At 44.2% G+C, this 23051-nt stretch overlaps 1 protein-coding gene across 1 annotated transcript in view; it reads right to left on the reverse strand.

Moving 5' to 3' along the window:
- Positions 1-4581: 4581 nt before the first annotated feature.
- The window catches only part of LOC129708216 (glucagon-like peptide 2 receptor), a 105395-nt gene continuing 86925 nt past the window's right edge, over positions 4582-23051 (reverse strand). The window contains exons 9-13 of the mRNA XM_055653839.1: positions 21724-21793; positions 20842-20930; positions 13649-13787; positions 7873-7914; positions 4582-5871 (exon numbers count right to left, since the gene is read on the reverse strand). Of these exons, the coding sequence (XP_055509814.1) occupies positions 5569-5871; positions 7873-7914; positions 13649-13787; positions 20842-20930; positions 21724-21793 (643 nt within the window). The 3' untranslated portion in view covers positions 4582-5568. The remainder of the gene's footprint in view (positions 5872-7872; positions 7915-13648; positions 13788-20841; positions 20931-21723; positions 21794-23051) is intronic.

Consider the following 23051-nt stretch of genomic DNA (forward strand, 5'->3'; position numbering starts at 1 on the left):
AACTAAACTAAACTTAACTAAACACAGTGTTAAAATATAATCCAAGATTTACATCCTATCTAGATTGCAGCTGATGTTATCTAATGTGTATGAATGCAGTCATTGTAGGGAATGTATGCAAATGACATTGAAGGCCCTCTATTACATATGGCATTGCATAGACAATAGGTGCAGGAGTAGGCCATTCTGCCCTTCGAGCCAGCACGGCCATTCAATGCGATCATGGCTGATCATCCACAATCAGTACCCCGTTCCTGCCTTCTCCCCATACCCCTTGATTCCGCTAGCCCTAAGAGCTCTATCTAACTCTCGTTTGAATGCATCCATTGAATCGGCCTCCACTGCCTTCTGAGGCAGAGAATTCCACAAATTCACAACTCACTGGGTGAAAAGGTTTTTCCTCATCTCAGTTCTAAATGGCCGACCCCTTATTCTTAAACTGTGAGCCCTGGTTCTGGACTCCCCCAACATCGGGAACATGTTTCCTAAGGGTTGTCCAGTCCCTTTATAATTTTGTATGTTTCTATAATACCCTCTCATCCTTCTAAATTCCAGTGAATATAAGCCCAGTCATTCCATTGCCAGTCCTCTGTTACAAATGACACTGCTGGCCCTCTATTACAAATAGCATTGCTGGTACTCTATTCCCAGTATTTATTGCCAAAGACAAGTGCTGCCAAGCAGAATGTAAAATGTTGAAGAGCTTAACCTGGAAAATCATCATAGATTTAGATATTTGTACAGAAACTGCAAAACATGGTCACAGTGAGGCAGCATTTATGGAAGGTGAAACAGAGGCACTGTTTCAGGCCTAAGACACTGGCAGAACTGCCAGAGACATTTGCAAATAAACAAATTGTGGCTCTGTATGGTAATTTGGTCAAAGCCTGAATACAGATGGGAAAGGAAATATAAACCTTTTTGAATTAAAATGCAAAAGAAATGGAGGAGAAAGGCTTGAATTCTTGGGTGAATTCAATAGTAAATTAAAATTAATGTAAATTGCAGATGCTGGAAATGTGAAATAAAAGTAATAAATGCAGAAACCAGCCAGTCAGGCAGCACCTGTGGAAAGAGACACAGAGTTCATGTTTCAGATTGAAGACATTGCACTTCCACCATTTTCTGTTTTTAATTTAGACTTCCAGCTTCTGCAGGTTTTTGATTTAATATTTAATTATTTGTTGTCTTTTGAAATTCCTTCTCAGTTCCTGGACTTCCATGCATTTGGGTTCAGAATTGCTTTCAGTATCTTGAAACGTCTGTAAGAACCTTTTCCATTTTTATGGCTGAATTGCTTTTGTCTACGTGGACAGATTTCAATATTTCTCATTGACTGTGTTTTTCAGTGCAGTTCAGTACAGTTTTTCCCATTGCATTTGGCAACACAGTTCATCTTTGGTTCAAGGGTACACAAAAAAAATATTGAATGGATTAAATTGTTATTATTTTAAGCCACAAGTGACACGTGGGAACTTGGCAACTAATTACAAGGAGGATTTGGAGGCTTTGGAGAAGGTGCAGACAAGGTTTACCAGAGTGATGCCTGGATTAGGTGGCATTAGCTTCAAGGAGAGGATGGACAGACATGGATTGTTTTCTCTGGAACGTCAAAGGTTGCGGGGAGACATGCAACACGAATGTAAAATGATGAGAGGTAGAGATGGGTTTGAGAGTCAGGGGTTTCTTTCCCACATTGGAAATGTCAAAGACAAGAACCTGACATCAGTTAATGGTTTCTCTTAACCTGAGTCTCCCTTCTGAACACTCCTGCAGCGTCATTTCATCTACTGTCGTACCTGGCGAGAGTGGGGAGAGAGGGGGGGGAGAGGAGAGGGGGATGAGAGGGGGAGGGGGAGGGAGGGGGAGAGAGAGAGAGAGGGAGGGGGGGGGGGGGGAGAGAGAGGATAGATCGCTCTGTTTACGGAAATCAGTACTTCTACTTCCTGCTTGGTTCTGGAGGGAGGGGGGAGAGAGAGAGAGAGAGGGGGGGGGGGGGAGAGAGAGAGAGAGAGAGAGAGAGAGGGAGAGAGAGAGAGAGAGAGAGAGAGAGGAGAGAGAGAGAGGAGAGAGAGAGGGGGGGGGGGGAGAGAGAGAGAGAGGGAGGGGGGGGGAGGAGAGGGGGGGGGGAGAGAGGGGAGGGGAGAGAGGGGGAGAGGGAGGAGGGGGGGAGAGAGGGGGGGCGAGAGAGGGAGGGAGAGAGAGAGAGGAGGGAGAGAGAGAGAGAGAGAGAGAGAGAGAGAGAGAGAGAGAATGTGATAGAGGTATGGTGAATGGAGCAACGGCCAAGGCAGCTGGTACAGCCACCACAATAGGATTAAAAGTAACATTCTCTGATCTTGTCATTCAAAGAGAGTGTGAAGTCATTGAATTCCTTCTATCTAGATGCAGAGGGCTTAACACACCATTGACTCCTCCCCATGCCCCTATCAGTCCTTCTTCACGATTAGCTTGTGTCTGTAGGGTTTCCTCAATATTAACAAATATTGCAACATAGAGATTCAACCTAAAATCATGATTTCCATGTACATTATTCAGGGGCGGAAATCGCTATCAAACATGGGGGGGGGGGGGGGGGGGGGGGGGGGGGCACACACACACACACACACACACACACACACACACACACACACACACACACACACACACACACACACACACACACACACACACACACACACACACACACACACGGCTTCAGCTGTGGGCTCTGTGGATGGTAACATCGGGAGCTGACCTGGTTGAGGCTTGAATCGCCCGTTCGCGAGGCCTTTATCGCCCGGCGCAGCTTAAAATCAGCCGGCGAGGGCTTCAACATCAGGAGCCTCGACTGCCTTGATGTTTGATTTTAAGCCGCGAGGGGCAATGAAAGGCCCCGCAAACGGGCCGATTCAGACCTTAGAAAGCGCCTGGCACCCGCTTGAATCTTTCAAAAGCTACAATGTGATAAATAACACTCAAACAAGTAAAACTGAAGCAAATAAAGGCAAACAGAAGCACCAACCTCGGAGGGGGGGGGTAGAGAGAGAGAGAGATGGGGAAAACTAAATAACGTGAGTGAGGGGCTTACCTGCAAGCAGCTAGCAAACCCAATCAACCGGGTTCCTTAATGACCTGGCCCCTTTAATTCCGATACCCGTTTAAATCTTTCCTATCCACCAATACATCCAATTAGTTCAAATGGTAATTGTACCCACATCAGACAGCTTTGGAAAGTCAAAACACAATTGGTGACACATCGAGTTAATATGGTTTTTGCTTTCTGCAGAGACCGTTCCTTCCGCAACTCCCTGGTCAACTTGTCCCACCTGGTCCCACCCAAACCACCCCCTCCTCAGGTTTCCCCGGCAACCACAGGATCTGTGCAACATCTGTCCCTATACCTGCTCCCACCACTCTGGCCACGGACCCCAGGAGTCTTTCAGGTTAGGCAGAGGTTCACTTGCACCTCCTCCAAATTCATCTACTGTATCCGTTGTTCTGGGTGTAGACTCCTATATATCAACAAGACCAAGTGCAGGCGCGGCGAATGTTTCACTGAACACTGATGCTCAGTCTGCCTTGGCCTACACAATCTCCCAGTTGCCAAATATCCTATGCCGACCTTTCCGTCCTGGGCCTCCTCCTCTCTCAGAAAGAGGCCTATGCCAATTGGAGGAACAGCACCTCATATTCCCCTAGGGCAGCCCTCACCCCAACAGTATGATTATTGATTTCTGTAATTTCAAGTAACCGTTGCATTCCCTCTCTTTTTGTCCTTACCCCGCCCAAGTCGTCTTGCTGGTTTCACTGTTTGTATCCTTGTCCACAGCCAACAATGGACCATTGTGGGCTCCACCTTTCCTGAGGCATCAGTGCCGACCCTCTCCCCTGACTCTGTCTGAAGAAGATTGTCAACCTAAGTATGTCACATGCTCCTTTTCTCCAGAGATGCTGCATGACCACTTGAGCTACTCCAGCTTTTTCTGTCCATCTTCAGTGTAGATGGGGCATCTTGGTCAGCATGGGCAAGTTGAGCGGAAGGGCCTATTTCCACGTTGCATGACTATATCTCAATGGATGGCCCTCAACAACCAGGCAAACGTTCTTGCCTCCATGAGGATTGATTGCTCCTGTGATTTGGATGTTGTCTAGCCTGTGATGGCCCATCCATCCATACATTGCATTTCTTATCCTCATTAATGTTCCCAGAAATGTAGTTAGGGTACCCATTCCTTCTCCCCAGAGATGCTGCCTGTCCCGCTGAGCTACTCCCGCATCTTTGTGTCTATCTTCGGTTTAAACCAGCATCTGCAGTCCCTTCCTACACGTTATAGTGCCTTGTCTCAACTACCGCTTGTTAAAGATGGAACTGCAGATGCTGGAAAATCGAAGGTACACAAACATGCTGGAGGAACTCAGCGGGTGCAGCAGCATCTATGGAGCGAAGGAAATAGGCAACGTTTCGGCACGAAACGTTGCCTATTTCCTTCGCTCCATAGATGCTGCTGCACCCGCTGAGTTTCTCCAGCATGTTTGTGTACCTACCTCTTCTAGCAGCTTGTTTTGTTAACCCACCACCCTCTGTGTCATAAAGTGGGGCTCCCACCCCTCTCACCTGCCTTTCTTTACAACCTGCAGACTATCACTTTTTAAAAATTGGCAATTCAGGCAGAGAAGGGACATGAAGGATGCTGATAGTATCGTACCTGTGTTCCATTTGTATCAGTGGATCAGCTGTCTTCACTGGCAAGTCCCATTTACTCTGCAGACGGTTGCATTGATAACGGAGAGAGCAATCCTGTACCTAACTTGAAACAATCACTGAAAGATGGGAACTGGTGGAAGATTGTCATAGTGCGGTTTAATAGACTTTTATTTCAACATAGAAATGACATTCTTTAAGAATATTCACACCTACAATAATAAAAATGCATGGGGTAAGTAACATTTCTTGTAAAATATGTTGTTAAGATTGAAGGTAAGAGGAATGTACACTTCAGCGTGCAATATGTGCAAGCTATGTTGCAATTTTTACTTGATCGCATCTTGGTATCTACATGTGTTGCTGTGGAAAGTGTGGGCCATGGCGTGTGGTCACAGGATGCAAGTGTTCGAAACATTAGCTGGACCACGGTTGAAAATTCAATGGGATTCTCTATTGTTTTCTCTGGCACTTTGCAAAACAATAGACTACATTGAGTTGGGCGTAGGGTAACACCACAAGCGTTAGTTCGGAAGTCATTGCAAACTTTCTCGGGCACCCTCAAATGTCCGCACATTGTCCGCATATCCCTTTCTGCCTCTTAACTCATGGACACACCGAAGCTGATTGCAGAACTTCTGCCGATGTTAGCTGGCAGCATCAACTTAAAATCAAATCCCATGAAGTCCTGTTCTGTGGGTGCAGAGCAACAGTAACAGCACCACGAGAGCCTTGAAAGCACCAGAAGAATCACTTGCACGGTGCAATATTTACAGCAGAATGTGGAGGTCAGTCAGAATGTAAAAATCAAACATATATTTGCTGACTTCATGTGTTAAAGGCCTTCACACCTGCCAGTCCTGATTCGCTCTTAAATCTGGCTTTTAGATTTGACTCTCTCCAACTCCCATCTCTTCTTTACTGCATTCGGAGACACTGGTCTGGGGGAACTGCTCCATCACTGTGGCTTTCTGTGTCTGCAGCTCTGACATTGGAGCTGTGCTCAGCTGTACACTGGACGTTCTGGTGTCACTGTAGCAGTAGCTGCTGCTGTTGATGTAACTATTTGACCTGGGCTTGGAGCATTTTCCCAGATACTTGAAGTGCTTGCCCATGATACAGCCAAAACACGCAAAGTCATTTGCCAGCAGCCAACATCGCCAACGCATTTTCAGTTCCGCTTGGACCTATTGTAAAATCAAAATGAATGTGCTTCAGGTTACTGGGCATAACCAAGAACATAATGCCCCTGCCCCACTTAGGAAACCTGAACGGAAACCTCTGGAGACTTTGTGCCCCACCCAAGGTTTCCGTGCGGTTCCCGGAGGTTGCAGGAGGTTGTAGGTAGTGGAAGCAGGTAGGGAGACTGACAAAAACCTCCGGGAACCTCACGGAAACCTTGGGTGGGGCGTAAATTCTCCAGAGGTTTCCGTTCAGGTTTCCTAAGTGGGACAGGGGGATAAGGATACAGAAGTAGTCTACAAGCCTGCTCCGCCATTCATCAAGATCGGGTGTGATTTTGGGTCATTGCTTTGCAATATCTATATCCCTTGATTCCTCTAATATATCCAGGAAGTCTTTAATAAGTGAGACGCCATAATCCTTAGAGAGATTCCAAAGATTCATCATCCTTTGAGTGAAGAAATGTTACCCCATCTCAGTACTAAACAGCAGGTCCCATATTCTGAGGCTGTGAAGTCTGGTTCTGGACTTCCTGCATCCAGTAGGTGCTTTAGAAATGTCATTGGAATTGCCTCTCGTTTGTTGAAAGACTTGAAAACACAGACCTAGTCTTCTCCATCCACACCAATCCTCATTTTACTCCTTTGATAGCAAGTTACTTTCTTGGGCAATTAAGCAGGTCATTGTTAAAATAAAAATCATTATATTAAGATTTAATCCAAAGGATATTAATGAAATTTTAATGGACATAGGGTCAGATTGCACTGAAGGTGAATGGATAGACCCGTTAGAGCTGCCAGATTAATGCAGCGTACACACCAATGCACTTTGATTTCCCTTGTCCATGCACTGGTGCAGTGAAGTACGGATTGCACTGCAGAGCAGATGTGGCATCTTTGACTTCTTCCTCTGCTTTCTGGACTTGCCACTCGATAACAATGAGTGGAGGGAATTAATACACTTTACGCGTGGAATAAATGTATTGGAAATGTAAAATGAATTATGTTTAAAAAAATATTTTTCCTCCAGTTCACTGTATTTTTATGAAGATCAAGAGACTTTGATCTCATTGGGGATAGCACAATGATGCAGAGGTACAGCTGCTGCCTTACAGCACCAGAGACCTGGGAGGGGAGGGAGGGAGGAGTGTTGTTACCGAACTGAACTCACTGTGGAATGAATGCATTAACGGAGCCACTCTGCTACTAGATCCGAAGTTGTCCGTGCCGCTGACGGTAAAGTCTGTGAAAGCGGCCCCATCAGAGACTGTGAGGCCTCGCATCCTCGGCGCTTCTGACACGCCGGCTCTGTCACGCTGGCTGTGTCCCCGCAGCTTTTCACCCGAGCGGGTGAACATACGATGTTTGGCTTGAGGCAGCGTGACAGAGCCGGGCCGGGCACCAGCGGTAGGGTAAAATGTTGGCGTTTATCGAGCAGAGCCGGGCGTCAGCAGCTGACAAAATGCTTCAGACCCCCAAATACTGAGTTATGGTGGGTGGCCAGCAGGCAGCGACAAAATGAGTGAGTGGGGGGTGGGGGAGGATTTTATTTAAAAATGTGTACATAAAAATGTCCAAATGTTTTGAGGAGTGCATGAGCGAATGTAAAAGTGAATTAACTAGCGAAATGGAAAAAATCACGGAGTTTCAGCGTGTGGTGTTGGCGGACCAAGGAATCAAAGGCCGAATCTGACACACACACACAAAGACACACACACAAACACACACACACACACACACAAACACACACACACACACACACACACACACACACAGACACACACAGAGAGAGAGAGAGAAGTTTAAATAGATAGATAGATAGATAGATAGATAGATAGATAGATAGATAGATAGATATAGATAGATAGATAGATAGATAGATAGATAGATAGATAGATAGACAGACAGACAGACAGACATGATATCCGTTATCATCACAGCACGAATATGTTCATGTCGTCATCACAGCAAGAACTCCATAATTATGGAGCATTTCATTCTCCTTACCTCTCCATTGGCAAAGCAATACAGCAAAGCGACCAGAAAGCCCTACAGAGGAAGAAAGCAATGGTGTTGTTTTAAAGCTGATAACTAAAGTGACAGTAAGTATGAAATACATCATTTAATACAGGCAGTGTGAAGGAAATTAATTATGCTTTGCAAATGTATTTTTCTCAAATAATCACCTCTATTAACAGTGACGTATATTTGGTGCAACACAGCAAACATTAGTCTAAATAGACAGTAAATGTAGCTTTGGCTATTCTTCCACATAGTAAGACACAAATCTTTAATAATATGATTTCTGGTAAGAAACAGCAAGTTCCGACTGATTTGTGCACATTTGTCCTTTAGTTTTTAAATCAACTGCAGTAAGGTATTGTTTAAATTCTACTGATTTTTTAAATCGTTGTGAGAAATACATTGGTCTTTTTCATTGCAATCCACCTGCAGAAGGTTCGATATTAACTAATAATTGCTGGCCGACTGGCTGTTTATCTTAGGAATAGGAATGCTTTATTGTCACATGTGATTAGGCACAGTGAGATTCTTTGCTTGAATACACAATGTGAACAAATAGCAGCCACCTGCAACACTGTTAAAGTGACAGGGCACGCTGGCTCCCCCTTTTGTCCCCCTCCCTCCCCCCCACCACAGCAGTTCCCCCATGCCGGGTCCCCATTGTCCTTTGTGTCCCCCCATTGTCCATTGTTCTTCCATTCTCCCCCTCACGGTGGTCCTCCACGCTCTTATCGACCATCGACCGCGGGTCGACCCGCGAGGATTCGCCGCTGCCACGAGTCCTCTCGACCCACGAGGTCCCTGACCCGGGCTTCTACGCATCGATCCGGGAGGCATCGAGACCGTGGCGCCTCGATAAAGGCGCGCCTCCGGTCCACAGTCCATCAGGAAGCATTCTGGCCGTGCGGCCCATCAGAAAAGAAGCTGTGAGTCCAACATGTAACTCAAGTCAAGTCAAGTCAAGTCAAGTCAAGTCAAGTCAAGTTTATTTGTCACATACACATACGAGAGTGCAGTGAAATGAAAGTGGCCGTGCTCGCCAACAAATCAGAAAACAAATTGTAAACACCAGCATACCACACTAACTCACACCACCCACAGCTGCCTCATGTTCAAACCCATCTGGGCAAGTTTGATGATGCAATACACACGTGGTTATGATCAAACGTTCCTCTGGCGTTATATGTCAATTCCTTATTTAGAATGAAAATCATGATAATTTCTGGACAGTGTAGGACTTCTGGTTACGTCTTGAGTTGCAGCAGAAGTATAGTCATCGTTTTGTTCAGTGAACACCATCTTTTGTCATTTGGTAAATGTTGTGATTTCTGCCTCAATTCAATGCCAACATTGTGTCAGGATTTAGTGGGTAGCACTTGCCTCTGGGTTGCAAGGCTTTGATGCAAGCCAACGTGTAGTGGTTAAACAATCATAGACTCTGTGCCTCGGGAACAATACAATATTGGGGCTGGACACAAAATACTGGAGTAACTCAGCATCTCTGGAGATGTTACTGCTGAGTTACTCCAGCATTTTGTGTCCATCTTCAGTTTAAACCGGCACCTGTAGCTCATTCCTACACAATATTTGGGCTATGTTGAAATTGGTTGGCTGCTAGATGACCATTCTCTTGTGGAATACATTTCTAGACCACCAAATTTAAGGTGGCAGTAGAAGGTTCCAAATGCTACTGAGAAGGGCAGCTAATTTCAGCTCAAGCTCTGAAAGAGGCAAACAAATCTTTTCTCTCGAAGATAGACGCAAAAAGCTGGAGTAACTCAACGGGGCAGGCAGCATTTCGGGTCGAGACCTTCTTAAACATCACCCATTCCTTCTCTCCAGAGATGCTGCCTGTTCCACCGAATTACTCCAGCTTTTTGTGTCTATCTTTGGTTTAAACCTGCATCTGCAGTTCCTTCGTACACAGATCTTTTCTCTCATTGTTATTTGGGAGAATGTTTTGCTGTATACAAACTGGTGCTGTGGTTTCCTACAACGTAAGAGGTACACGTCAATGGCTCCAAAACAGGTTAAATATTCTTCAACGGATGTCATAAGTTCTAAATAAATTGAAGTTTTTACTTAAAGTTAGGTATGGCAAAACATGGCCATCTGTCTTCTGTTTTACCTTTGACTACCAAAAGAGGGCAGTGTCGGCTGGTAAATATCACTTTGCATAACGAGGTCCTGAAATCTCTGTGTTTAAGAGGGAACTGCAGATGCTGGAGAATCGAAGGTTACACAAAAAAGCTGGAGAAACTCAGCGGGTGCAGCAGCAACGTTTCGGCCCGAAACGTTGCCTATTTCCTTCGCTCCATAGATGCTGTGACCCGCTGATCCAGCTTTTTTGTGTAAAATCTCTTGCTGTTTAAGAATGCAGCTGAGAGTGATATATTTGAAATAAGGACACTAATAGATCAGAACAAGTAATCCCATCGACCAAAGGAGACGAGTGCTGACTGGTAAATATTACTTTGTATTGTGAAGGCCTGAAATCATTCAGAGTTTGACAGAACTTAGCTGAGTTAGATATTTGAAATAGGAATACTCCAGGTCAGAACAAGCAATCCCTAACTAACGCCTTTCACAAAAAGTAGTTCTGCAGCTTTGAAATGTAAAGTGAGATGGGCAAGTGAAGGGAAAGGTCATCACTGTTTATAGAGATGTACGTATCCATTGTTAAAGCCCTGTCCCACGGTACGGGTTCATTCCAAGAGCTCTCCCCGAGTTTGCCCCTGATTCGAACTCGGAGATTTACGGTAATGGCCACTCGTCGGTACTCGGGGCTCTCGTGGACATTTTTCAACATGTTGAAAAATCTTCACGAGTCTTCCCGTGCTTACCTGCCGTTAGCGAGTCTCCCCGAGTACCTGCCGTTAGCGTTACGAGCCGCTAAGAGACGTCCCCGAGCTCCGACATACCCGCTGCGTTCATTCTCTGTGCTTACCACGAGTTTGATTTTTTTTAAACTCGGGAGAGCTCTTGGGATGAACTCGTACCGTGGGACAGGACTGTTAGTGTGCAATATACTGAAGCTATGATCATCTCTGCATGGCCAGGGTAAAGAATTCATTGAACCGAGCTGAGGTTAAGAGAAGGAAAGGGACACTGGCCCTGATTCAATCATTTTGAAGGCGTGACAGATTGGTTTCATTGACCATTTGACCATATGATTCTTTTGAAGTTCTCTCACTTTACCAGCCCTTCGACAGTCTGTGAGCAAGCCTGCTCCAAAGTATCCCTCTGCTATCATTTGTATTCCAAGGAATGTAGTCATTAAGAACCAATTTGAAATGCTCATTGAGATATTCCAATCCACAAAAACACTTACAACTTCACATTCTTAACATTCAGATGAGATTGTGTTTGAATTAATCCTGACTTTGAGATTCAATGGCATTATTTCCACCATCTCAGGAACAGCCATGCAAGTGCTGTGGCTACAATAGCAGTCCAAGGCTGGGGATCCTGCCAGTATTGATTCATTGAGGTCCTGACCACGGGGGAAATGGAGGAGGACTGGCCAAATGTTGTGCCTTCAACCACAGTGATGAATGCTGTGGATGTTTGTGTTACATTTTCATTTTTTTTGTGTGTGTTTGTTTTTTCATTGTAGTGTTGCTGGCAAATTTATTTTACTTGCACTTTATGTGCAAGTGACGAATTAAACTGATATGGATATTGATATCATCTGTGCACTCCCCTAAGCCTTTTCACCACCTATAAAGCACAAGTCAGGATCACAATGGAACTCCCTCCTCTTGCTGCATCAGTGCAGCTTTAACAATACTCGAGAAGATTGGCACCATGCAGCACAAAACAGCTTGCTTGACTGGTATTCCATTAACCACGCTAGATATTAATATCCTTCTCACCAGGATAAAACTCGCTGCAGTGTGTGGCATCTATAACATGCATTGCCCTTGTACTCCAACAGCACCTGCTAAACTCACAACCTCTACCAGTAGCAGGGACAAGGGCAGCAAGTGCATTGGAATTGCAAGTCCCTCTCTAAGGCACATACCATCCTGACCTGAGAGTATATGATCAATCCATCATTGTCAATGATCTAAGTCCTGGGAATAACCACACAGTGGCCCTACTTGGAAATTGTTATCGGAATACAGGAGTGGTTCAAGAAGCCAGCTCATTACCATCTAGTGAAGGGAAGTTTGAGATGGATAATTACATGCTGACTTTGTCAGAGGTACCAAGATCCCCAAAAATATAAAGAATTTTATATTGGGGGACCAGCCCTCCCATGTTCACACGGGAGGGCTGGTCCCCCAACACAATATTCCACCTCTCCACCAATTCCAATATTGGTGACCAGTGGGGGGGGCTTTCTGGAGCGCTAGTATGGGTGTTGTGGGCCAAAGGGACAAAGGGACTGGTTTCCAGAGGGCTAGTATGGACATTGTGGGCCGAATGGATTATTGGGCTGGCAGCTCAGTCACTTAGGCCTGGTGGGCTGGCAGCTCAGAAACTGCCAGAAATTCTGCCCAAAACTAGGTGAGAGGCTCTGTGATAGAGAAGGGGTTAGAGGGTGGAGAATCAATTTGACATTTTTCATCTTTTCCTGGATCGCACAGAGAGCCAATGAAGGGAGGGTGAAAAATACTGGGGTGAGGTTTAATACCTGCAGGGGGAATACTTACTGATGGGCCGAAGGGACTTCTCCTGGGTTAGTACAAGCCTGATGGGCCGAAGGGACTCTTTTAAAAAAAAAAATCTGAGTGAAATCTTAATGAAAGGCACTTTTTCTGGACTTTTCCTGGCCTGGCATGGGGGCCAAAATGCTCCTCCTAGGCTAATACGGGCATTTTGGGCAAAAGGGACCGGTTTCTCGGCTAATAGGGGCCTTGTGGACCGGAATTAGTGGTTTTAGGCAGGCCAAACAAATCATTTCATTTCCATTTCCATTTTGGATTTCCATTTCACGCACAGGGCAGGTCAAACATCTCATGGCATCTCATGGCATTGTCATTTCCATTTTGCATTGCAGTCTCAAGCACTGGGCAGGCCAACAATTCATGGCGTTATCATTTCCATTTCCATTTTGTATCAATTTCCATTTCATATCATTTCCATTTCCAATTTGCATTGCAGTCTCAAACACAGGGCAGGCCAAACAACTTTGTTGTCTCACGGTTGTGGCCTCTCCCTCGCGATCTTCCAGAGTGACTGACTCACGTCCAGGCATCCGGAGCTTTATAGACCTGTCCGCCCCCAGAAGGGGCGTTACCTTCATCATGGTCATTGACAAGTAAGAGGACCAATCAGCTGATCTCAATATTTTTTAAACGCTCATAACTTTTTTATTTTTCATCGATCGGAAAAATCCTCAGAGCTGCCTCAGCAGAGGACGACTATGAGTAAGGTGACCAAAATTCATAGCAATATAGAGTAGCATTTTTTCTAAAATCAATATACAACGCAGACCAGGAGGTGGCCAAGATGAGACTTTGTTATATAGATATTGCATTGCTTGGTTTGCCTTCAAAATCGCATGGCACATAGATGTCTGGACTTCCAACATTCAGTATAAAAAAGGTTGAAAAGAGGTTACAAAAAACCCAGCGCTGGATCGCATGGGCCAAAGGGCCTGTTTCCATGCTGCATCTTTCTATCCATTACTCATATAGCATGGAAATTATGGTTTGAAATAAGAAAGAAAATGCTCCTCACCTTTCTTATAAAGGGAGACAAAGAATGCAAATTTAAATGTCCGGGCTCTTAGTACAAAGTGAATCTTTTTTACCTGGAATGAGCTGATCGCTAATTGAAGAAAGAGTCGGATGTGCAGTAGTAAACCATGAATGTGGTCGTCCAGCAGGAAGGTGAATACAAATTCGTGGATCCCAAGCAGTGGTATCAGCACCAACGTTGACCTTGTCAGTCTAAAATATTGAACAAAACACCATGATTAGCTTGTGTGGGTGGTCTGACATCAACATCAACATCAACAGCAGATTCTGATGGATTATTTGATAGCAGTTATGTTAGTTAATCGAAAAATGTACCACCAGCTATTTTCAATATTCATATCATCCGTAAACTTATTAACTTTCAACATTCACATCCAAAGTATTAATATGTATTGCAAACAACAAAGTTCCCAGCATTGTTCTCTGTGGTACCCCACTAGTCATAGACACAATTAGAAAAGCATCCTTCCACCACTATCCTCTGTTCTTATTACCTAGACAATTTTGGATCCAATTAGCCAGCTTACCTGGGATCTCATGTGCCATAGCCTTCTGGACCACCCTACCATGTGGAACTTGGTCTTACTAAAGTCTACAATATATGCTGTAGATAACGGCTACCATCCTACTTATATCAGTCTTCTTAGTTACCTTCTCAAAATACTGAATCAAATGAATGAGGCAGGATTTCCCCCATTTGACACCATGCTAACGATCCTTGATCAGCCCCTTACTTTCCAAATGAACATTAATCCTATCTCTTAGAATTTTCTCCAATATTTCCTTATTGCTGACGTAATGCTCATTGGCCTGCAGCGAACTGGCTTATCCCTACTGACCTTCTTAAATAAAATAACAACATCATCTGTGGCAAATGAAGATGTAAAAATCTTTGTCTGTTTCCAAGCTATGTGGAAATTCAAACATGTAACATAATGCAGCAATGTAAATTAACCTGGCAGAAATAGGATTTTCTTTGTAATTCACAGTTTTTGCCATTAATGGACAAGAGGATTGAAGGCTTTGTGCCCAAGTTTGCGATGATACGAAAATGGGTGGAAGGGCAGGTAGTGCAGAGAAACATAGAAACATAGAAATTAGGTGCAGGAGTAGGCCATTCGGCCCTTCGAGCCTGCACCGTCATTCAATATGATCATGGCTGATCATCCAAGAAAGCAAGGACTCTGCAGAAGGACTTAGACAGGTTGGGAGAGTGGGCAGAGAAGTGGCAGATGGAATATAGTGTACAAAGTGTGAAGTTATGCATTTTGGTCGTAGGAATAAAGGCATAGACTATTTTCTAAATGGGGTGAGAATCTAGAAATCGGAGGTGCAAAGTGACTTGGGAGTACTGGTGTAGGATTTGCATAAGGCTAACCTGCAAGTCAAATCGGTAGTAAAGAAAGCAAACTTAATTCCGGCATTTATTTCAAGAGGGCTTGTATACAAAAACAAGAATGTAATGCTGAGGCTCTATAAGGTGCTGGTAAGGCCGCATTTTGGAATATTGAGAGCAATTTTGGGCACCATATCTGAGGAAGAATGTGCTGGCTCTGGAGAGGAGGTTTACAAGAATGATTCCAGGAATGAGAAGATTAACCTACGATGAGCGTTTGTCGGCACTGGGCCTGTACTCGCTGGAGTTTAGATGAATGAGGGGTGACCTCATTGAAAATACAGAATAGTGAAAGGCTTGGATAGAGTCAATGTGGAGAGGATGTTCCCTCTAGTGGGAGAGTCTAGGACTAGAATTAAAGGACATTCTTTTTGGACGAAGAGGAGATGTTTCTTTAGTCAGAGTGTAGTGAATCTGTGGAATACTGCCACAGAAGGCTGTGGAGGCAAAGTCAGTGGATATTTTTAGGGCATAGATAGATAGATTCTTGATCAGTACATGTGTCGGGGGTTATGGGGAGAAGGCAGGAGAATGGGGTTAGGAGGGAGAAATAGATCAGCCATGATTGAATGGCGGAGTAGACTTGATGGGTCAAATGGTCTAATACTAATTGTATTCCTTATGACCTTATTATTAATGCATTCTTCCAAATACTCATCAGGTATATGAATGACCAACTATTCATGTACGAAGGAACTGCAGATTCTGGTTTAAACTGAAGATAGACACAAAATGCTGGAGTCACTCAGCGGGATAGGCAGCATCTGTGGAGAGAAGGAATATTTCTTCTCTCCAGAGATGCTGCCTGTCCCGTTGAGTTATCCCAGCATTTTGTATCTACCTGTATTGTCAATTAAAGATTCTCCTAGTTCTCAAGTTGATAACAAAGGGCCAAAACAGAGAATGTTCCTTTCCCTCTCAGCTAGTCCTGGGCTAGTTGGTTTTTCCGGGCCATACTTCCATGATGCTGTAATTGTAATTCAATTCAATTCAACTTTAATGTAATCGCACAAATACAAGTATGAGTACAACGAAATGCAGTTTTGCATCAGTCCGTGGTAGTTGTACATAAAGAGAAAAAAAAAAAAAAATAGGAAGAGAGAAGATACAGAATAATCAAGAAATACAGAATAATTAAACAATGGGGACGGAGGGACCAGAGAAATCTATCGGCAGGACTCCGAGTTCAGCAATGTGATTGTATTGTTGTAGAAGCTGTTCCTCATCCTACTAGTACGTGACCTGTGGCTTCTGTACCGCCTCCCTGATGGGAGGAGGGCAAACAGTCCATGGTTGGGGTGTGAGGGGTCTTTGATGATCTGATGATGATGTAAGTTCATGTTAAGGGCCATTCTTTATGTAAGAATTGGATTCTGAGGTAGGTTGTAAGGGCAATGCTGCAATGCTTTGTTTTTATGTATACGTCCGAACAGTGATAAGACCAGGATGAATTAGCAGTTAGCACCTGATTTGAGCTGACACTAAAACCACGCTAATTCCACCAGGGGGAGCTGCAAGAATCTGTCTGTCTTTTCATTTAAAAACATTTTTTTAGTGTGTTTTAAAAGTTTGTATTAATGTTCTCTGGTGCGTATTGTGTGAGAGGTGGGGGAGGGGGTCAGGAGAAACTTTTTTTCATTCTCTCACTTTGCTGGAGATGCGATTGTTTTCCGTATCGTATCTCCGGTGGCTCTGCGGCCTAACGTCATGCAGCTGGCGGCCTTGCTCGAGACTGACTTTGAGCCCCACCGCGGGGATGTGGACTTATCATCAGAGCTGATCCCTTGCCTGGGATCGACGCTCCAACCGTGGCCTGCGGATTTCACCATCGAGGAGCTCGCAGTCTCGGGTAGAGACTGATGTCGGGAAGCTCCAAATGATGCAAAAGGTTTCGACCAGCCCCGACCCGGGGTCTGATTGCCTAGAGTGGGGGAGCTGAAATTCCCCCCCGGTGCAGGAACTTGATTGCCCCGACACAAGGGTCCAAACCGTTGGCTACTGGAGGCAAGATTGCCCCATCAACAGAAGGCTCGAGGCCCCCGACCACGAGATAACAAAGAAGGGAAGAGTTTGAACTTTTTTCCGCCTTCCATCACAGTGAGGAATGTGGAGGAGTCACTGTGGTGGATGTTTATGTCAAAATGTATTTTTGTGTTCTGTTGCTTTTTATTGGTATGACTGTATGGCAAATGAAATTCCTCGTATGTTGCAAAACATACGGCTAATAAGGTATGATGATGATTATGAGACAAGGGGGAACTAGAAGAAAAAAGGAAGGAATTGCAAGTGCAGGTTTAAACTGAAGATAGACACAAAGAGCTGGAGTAACACAGAGGGTTAGACAGCATCTCTGGAGAAAAGGAACAGGTAATGCTTCGGCTGAAGACCCTTCTTCAGGAGGCTCGGATTATAATGTAATCGTGCCTTTGATATTTCCCAGTATCTGACATCAAATTCATCAAACAGCTCCATACTCGCCGAGTCCAATCTATTCCCATATGGAGAGAACATTACTTGGAATGAATAAATCATAAGAGTATATACAGTACAAGACAATTAGTATGCGAAGCTCGGGAACTGTTTATGTCCATTCTAAATGTTTAGTCACATGGTATTTTAGGATTGAATCGTTTAACAGTATGTTAGGCTTGATGCTTAGTACATATTTGGTTCAATTTAAGAGTGTTCCTCTCAACGCTTTAACCATTGCTAGCAGATTAATGAAACCCAGGCATTATTACCACGATGCATGTATTCACTGACACATTGAACAGACAGCAATGAGAACAGCTTTAGAATATAAGAGGATAAACATGGTCTGAAAACTATGGCAGTAAAATGGGAACTCAATGCAGAGACGTTGATGAAATGATACATTTAGAAAGGTGCACCATTCTCTGGGTTAATGTTCAAGAGTTTGATGTTTATCAGGACGAAGCTATTCTTGAACCTGGTGGTCACAGTTTTCAGACTCGTATATTTTCTTCCCAATGGTAGGAGTGAAATGAGAGGGTGGACAGGACTGTGTGGGGGGAGCTCAGTGCCCAAGATGGATCGGATGGAGTCTGCCTCTTTTTGTAATCTCTGGTGTTCCTGGGTGTTCGAGTTGGTGAACAGGGCCATGATGCAACCAATCATTATGCTCTCTACCTTAACTTAATCTGTACTTAAGCTGCGATCAGCAGCATTTAATTTACCTCTATTCCCCAACCACCTTTTTGAAGGTATTAACGTAGAACATAGAACAGTACAGCACAGGAAAGGCCCTTCAGCCCACACATTGGCCCGGACATGATGCCAAGTTCAACATATCACCTGCCTCTATACGATCCATTTTTTTTTAGTTTAGTTTACTTTAGAGATATAGCACGGAAACAGGCCCTTCGGCCCACTGGGGTCTGCGATCCCCGCATCTTAACACTATCCTACACCCACTAGGGACTTTTTTTACATTTACCAAGCCAATTAACCTACAAACCTGTACGTCTTTTACGGGAGTGTGGGAGGAAACTGAAGATCTCGGAGAAAATCCACGCCGGTCACGGGGAGAACGTACAAACTCTGTGCAGACAGCGCCCGTAGTCGGGATCGAACCTGGGTCTCCTGGTACTGCATTCGCTGTAAGGCTGCAACTCTACCGCTGCGCCACCGTGACCACCCTAACTATCTCAAAACCTAGAGATATCTCTCTATTCCTACACTTCCATGTTGGTATCTAAAAGCCTCTTGAATGTCACTATTGTATCTTCCTCCACCACCATCCCCGGAAATGTATTCCAGGCCCCCCGCTATTCTCTGTGTTAAAAACTGGCCCTACATATTTCCATTAAACTTTCACTCTCTCATCTTATAGTTATGCCCTCAAGTAATGGGCATTTCCACCCTGGGCAAAAGTTTCTGACTGTTCACTCTATCTATGTATTATCCTTGGCAAAAACAGGAAAGCAGACTATTATCTAAATGGTGGCCGATTGGGAAAGGGGGAGATGCAGCGAGACCTGGGTGTCATGGTACACCAGTCATTGAAGGTAGGCATGCAGGTGCAGCAGGCAGTAAAGAAAGCGAATGGTATGTTAGCTTTCATTGCAAAAGGATTTGAGTATAGGAGCAGAGAGGTTCTACTGCAGTTGTACAGGGTCTTGGTGAGACCACACCTGGAGTATTGCGTACAGTTTTGGTCTCCAAATCTGAGGAAGGACATTATTGCCATAGAGGGAGTGCAGAGACGGTTCACCAGACTGATTCCTGGGATGTCAGGACTGTCTTATGAAGAAAGACTGGATAGACTTGGTTTATACTCTCTAGAATTTAGAAGATTGAGAGGGGATCTTATAGAAACTTACAAAATTCTTAAGGGGTTGGACAGGCTAGATGCAGGAAGATTGTTCCCGATGTTAGGGAAGTCCAGGACAAGGGGTCACAGCTTAAGGATAAAGGGGATATCCTTTAAAACCGAGATGAGAAGAACCTTTTTCACACAGAGAGTGATGAATCTCTGGAACTCTCTGCCACAGAGGGTAGTTGAGGCCAGTTCATTGGCTATATTTAAGAGGGAGTTAGATGTGGCCCTTGTGGCTAGGGGGATCAGGGGGTATGGAGAGAAGGCAGGTACGGGATACTGAGTTGGATGATCAGCCATGATCATATTGAATGGCGGTGCAGGCTCGAAGGGCCGAATGGCCTACTCCTGCACCTAATTTCTATGTTTCTATGTTTCTATCCTTGTTGCTGGATTTAATTCCTCAGATGTCATTTGACTATTAAAACTACACTTCAAGGTGACAGATGAGAGCAAGATAGAGAAGTTAAGCTGACAACTGACTGATGAGGAATATCATAGCCAACCAAGCTTGATTCCTAACGTAACTTTCAAATATTTGCAGCTCATTGGGCCTTGTTAGAGTCAGCAAAGCCTGACCAATATCCCCCTTGTTGATGCAAGGTGGTGGAGTACAATTACAATGCTTGCACTGCCACCATTAATAAAATATATTGATTGCAATTTGGTTTCCCACATAGTTCCATTGACCTAGAGCAAAATTAATCGAGGATTAGCCAAATCCCGAGGTAAGGAAAGGCCACAATGCACTCGCTTAATGTGTGGCAAGTTAAAGGATATTGAAGAAAGACACAAAATGCTGGAGTAACTCAGCGGGACAGGCAGCATCTCTGGAGGGAAGGATTGGGTGACGTTCCGGGTCGAGACCCTTCTTCAGACTGAGTCAGGGGACGGGGAGATAAGAGATATAGAAGGGAAATGTGAAAAGGACAGATCAAAACAGACGATGATTAAGGAAATGTAGAATGGCTCATTGTTAGCTGAGGGGAAGAGGCATATGATCAAGCAGATATCTGTAAAATTAATCAGGAGGACAGTGAAACTAGTCGGAGAAGGAGGGTGGGGGAGGGACGGAGAGAAAAGGAAAGCAAGTGTTACTTGAAGTTAGAGAAGTCAATTTTCATACCACTGGGATGTAAGCTGCCCAAGTGAACTATGAGATGCTGCCACTGATTCAAGGACATAGTTTGGCTGTCAATTGTACTGCCACCAAAACCACAATGCCAACAATGGTAACAGCAAAAATATTTTGCAGTCTGTTTGCCTTTGTTAAGTCCCTTGAAATATTCGTGTATGCTCGAGGCTGACCCTGTTATCAATCTCTGTAAGCTTGAGCTCTTCCAAGATTTCACGTCAAGCCACTAAACATTTCAAAGGAGGGAAAAAGGTTTTTAAAAATGCAATGAAGTTGTGTCCATTTAGGCCAGGTGGCTCCGATGTTACTATCTCATAGTTTCATTGTAAATGCAGCAGAGCGCACAGAATCATTAGGTTCGGAATAAATCATGTACCTGTATTTGTAGTCGTTAAATCGCCTTTGTTGGGCTTTCAGTTTGGAAAGCAATGTTTTCAAGATCTTTATGAATATATAGAAATTCAACTGCCAGAAGGAATAAAAGGGAAGAACAATCAAAATGCAATGAATGCTTACACTTAAATTTTAAACAGATTGTATAGAAATGAGGTAACTATTAAAATATAAGGTGAATGACCGACGACATTCTCCTTTTGCTGAAGTTGTTGGAAGGAGGAATGTTGAGGAGTGTTGAGGAATGTTTGGTCAAGGTACAGGGGAAATTTGTTGCTACTTGAGAAGTGAAATGGAATATTCATGATCATCTGAAGCATTGTCAACCAAATGCAATATCTTACTTGAAAGAATGCATGTAGCAGGATCACTCTTCATTAACTGGAGGGTTAATAGCTGGTGCTCAAGGCCACAGGGTTTGTTTTGAGCATAAACCAAGGCAGCCTAGTCTGAAGAAGGGTCTCGATCCGAAACGTCACCTATTCCCTTTCTCCAGGGATGCTGTCTGACCCGCTGAGTTACTCCAGCTTCTTGTGTCTATCTGCAGCCTTACGGAAATATGTTTTTTTATTGCCTTTGTCAATTCCAGTGTTTAGTTTAGTTTAGAGATACAGCAAGGAAACAGGCCCTTCGGCCCACCGAGTCCACACCGACCAGCGATCCCCACACACTAACACTGACCCTTCTTGTTTCTCTAACAACAGAACCAAAAGATACAGATCTGTAGCACGATTGGTGAAGTAGCTGTGACTGTGAACACATGAGGTTATTCATCCATCACAAGATGGAAATTCATGCTGAACGACTATTGACCCATTTCCAAAATATTTTAATCACAAATATACCAACAAGTTGCCATACTTACTATTATTGCAAACATCACTGGTCCCCTAATGATCCACCAGATGCCCATGTTTTGATTTCTAACCCAGCACCTAACACATGAAAATATAGTTATCATTTTTAAGAATTACATCTACATTTTTGAAAAAAACATAATTGCATTATTGCTGTTAAATTATTCTGTTGACTTCATTTAATTACTGATTGTGAAATGGGTCATTAGTTTTGACACTGTAATCATTTTTGCTCAGTGTATAAAATCATGAGAGGAATAGATTGGGTAGGTGCATGGAGTCTCTTGCCCAGAGACATTAGCCAGGGTGTCAAACATAATGTGTCTTCCATTTCCCATTATGGTCATAGTGCATCTAAATGCATCAATTTTAGCAGAGTTACCCTCCTGTTAAAGGTTAAATTAATTCTTTCAAATGTCAAAAACCAGGAAACAACTTTATTGCAAAGGTGTTTACGAACATTGACAGCTATTGCCATTGCAGTTATTCACCCAGCTGCTCTCAATCCTGCAATCTTGTTCACCCAGATAAACAATGACACCTCTACATGTATACTCTCTTCCAAATCTATGACCCTGTCCCACTTGCGCCCCACCCAAGGTTTCCGTGCGGTTCCCGGAGGTTTTTGTCAGTCTCCCTAATGGTCGATAGTTGTTTCCGCTTCTATGTTCCGGCGATTATTTCATATAATTCAAAACCAGCCGCAACTAAAAATAGGTTGCCGTCTTAAAAATCGGTAATTATCTAGTCGAAGCCGGTTGCGATGTTAGTTGAAGGTGGTTGCTGGAGGTTGCAGGTGGTTGCTGGAGGTTGCAGGTGGTTGCCGGAGGTTGCAGGTAGTGGAAGGTAAGATCTTTCACTACCTGCAACCTCAGGCGACCACCTTCATCTAGCATCGCAACCGGCTTCGACTAAAGAATTACCGATTTTTAAAACGGCAACCTATTTTTAATCGCGGGCGGTTTTGAATTTTTTGAAATAATCGCCGGAACATAGGGGAAGTGCAAACCACTTTCGAAACAATTAGGGAGACTGACAAAAACCTCCAGGAACCTCCTGGAACCACACGGAAACCTTGGGTGGGGCACAAAGTCTCCAGAGGTCTCCGTTCAGGTTTCCTAAGTGGGACACGGGCGTAAGTCATTCATCAACTTGACCTGGAAATATATTACCGGTCCTTTATCATCACTGGGTCTAAATTTTGTAATTCATAGAGTCATAGAGTCATAGAATGATACAGCATGGAAACAGTCCCTTCGGCCCAATTTACCCACTCCGGCCAACATGTCCCAGCTACATTAATCCCGCCTGCCCGCGTTTGGCCCATATCTCACCA

This window comes from Leucoraja erinacea, chromosome 23 (genome assembly GCF_028641065.1).
Source record: "Leucoraja erinacea ecotype New England chromosome 23, Leri_hhj_1, whole genome shotgun sequence".
NCBI lineage: Eukaryota > Metazoa > Chordata > Chondrichthyes > Rajiformes > Rajidae > Leucoraja > Leucoraja erinaceus.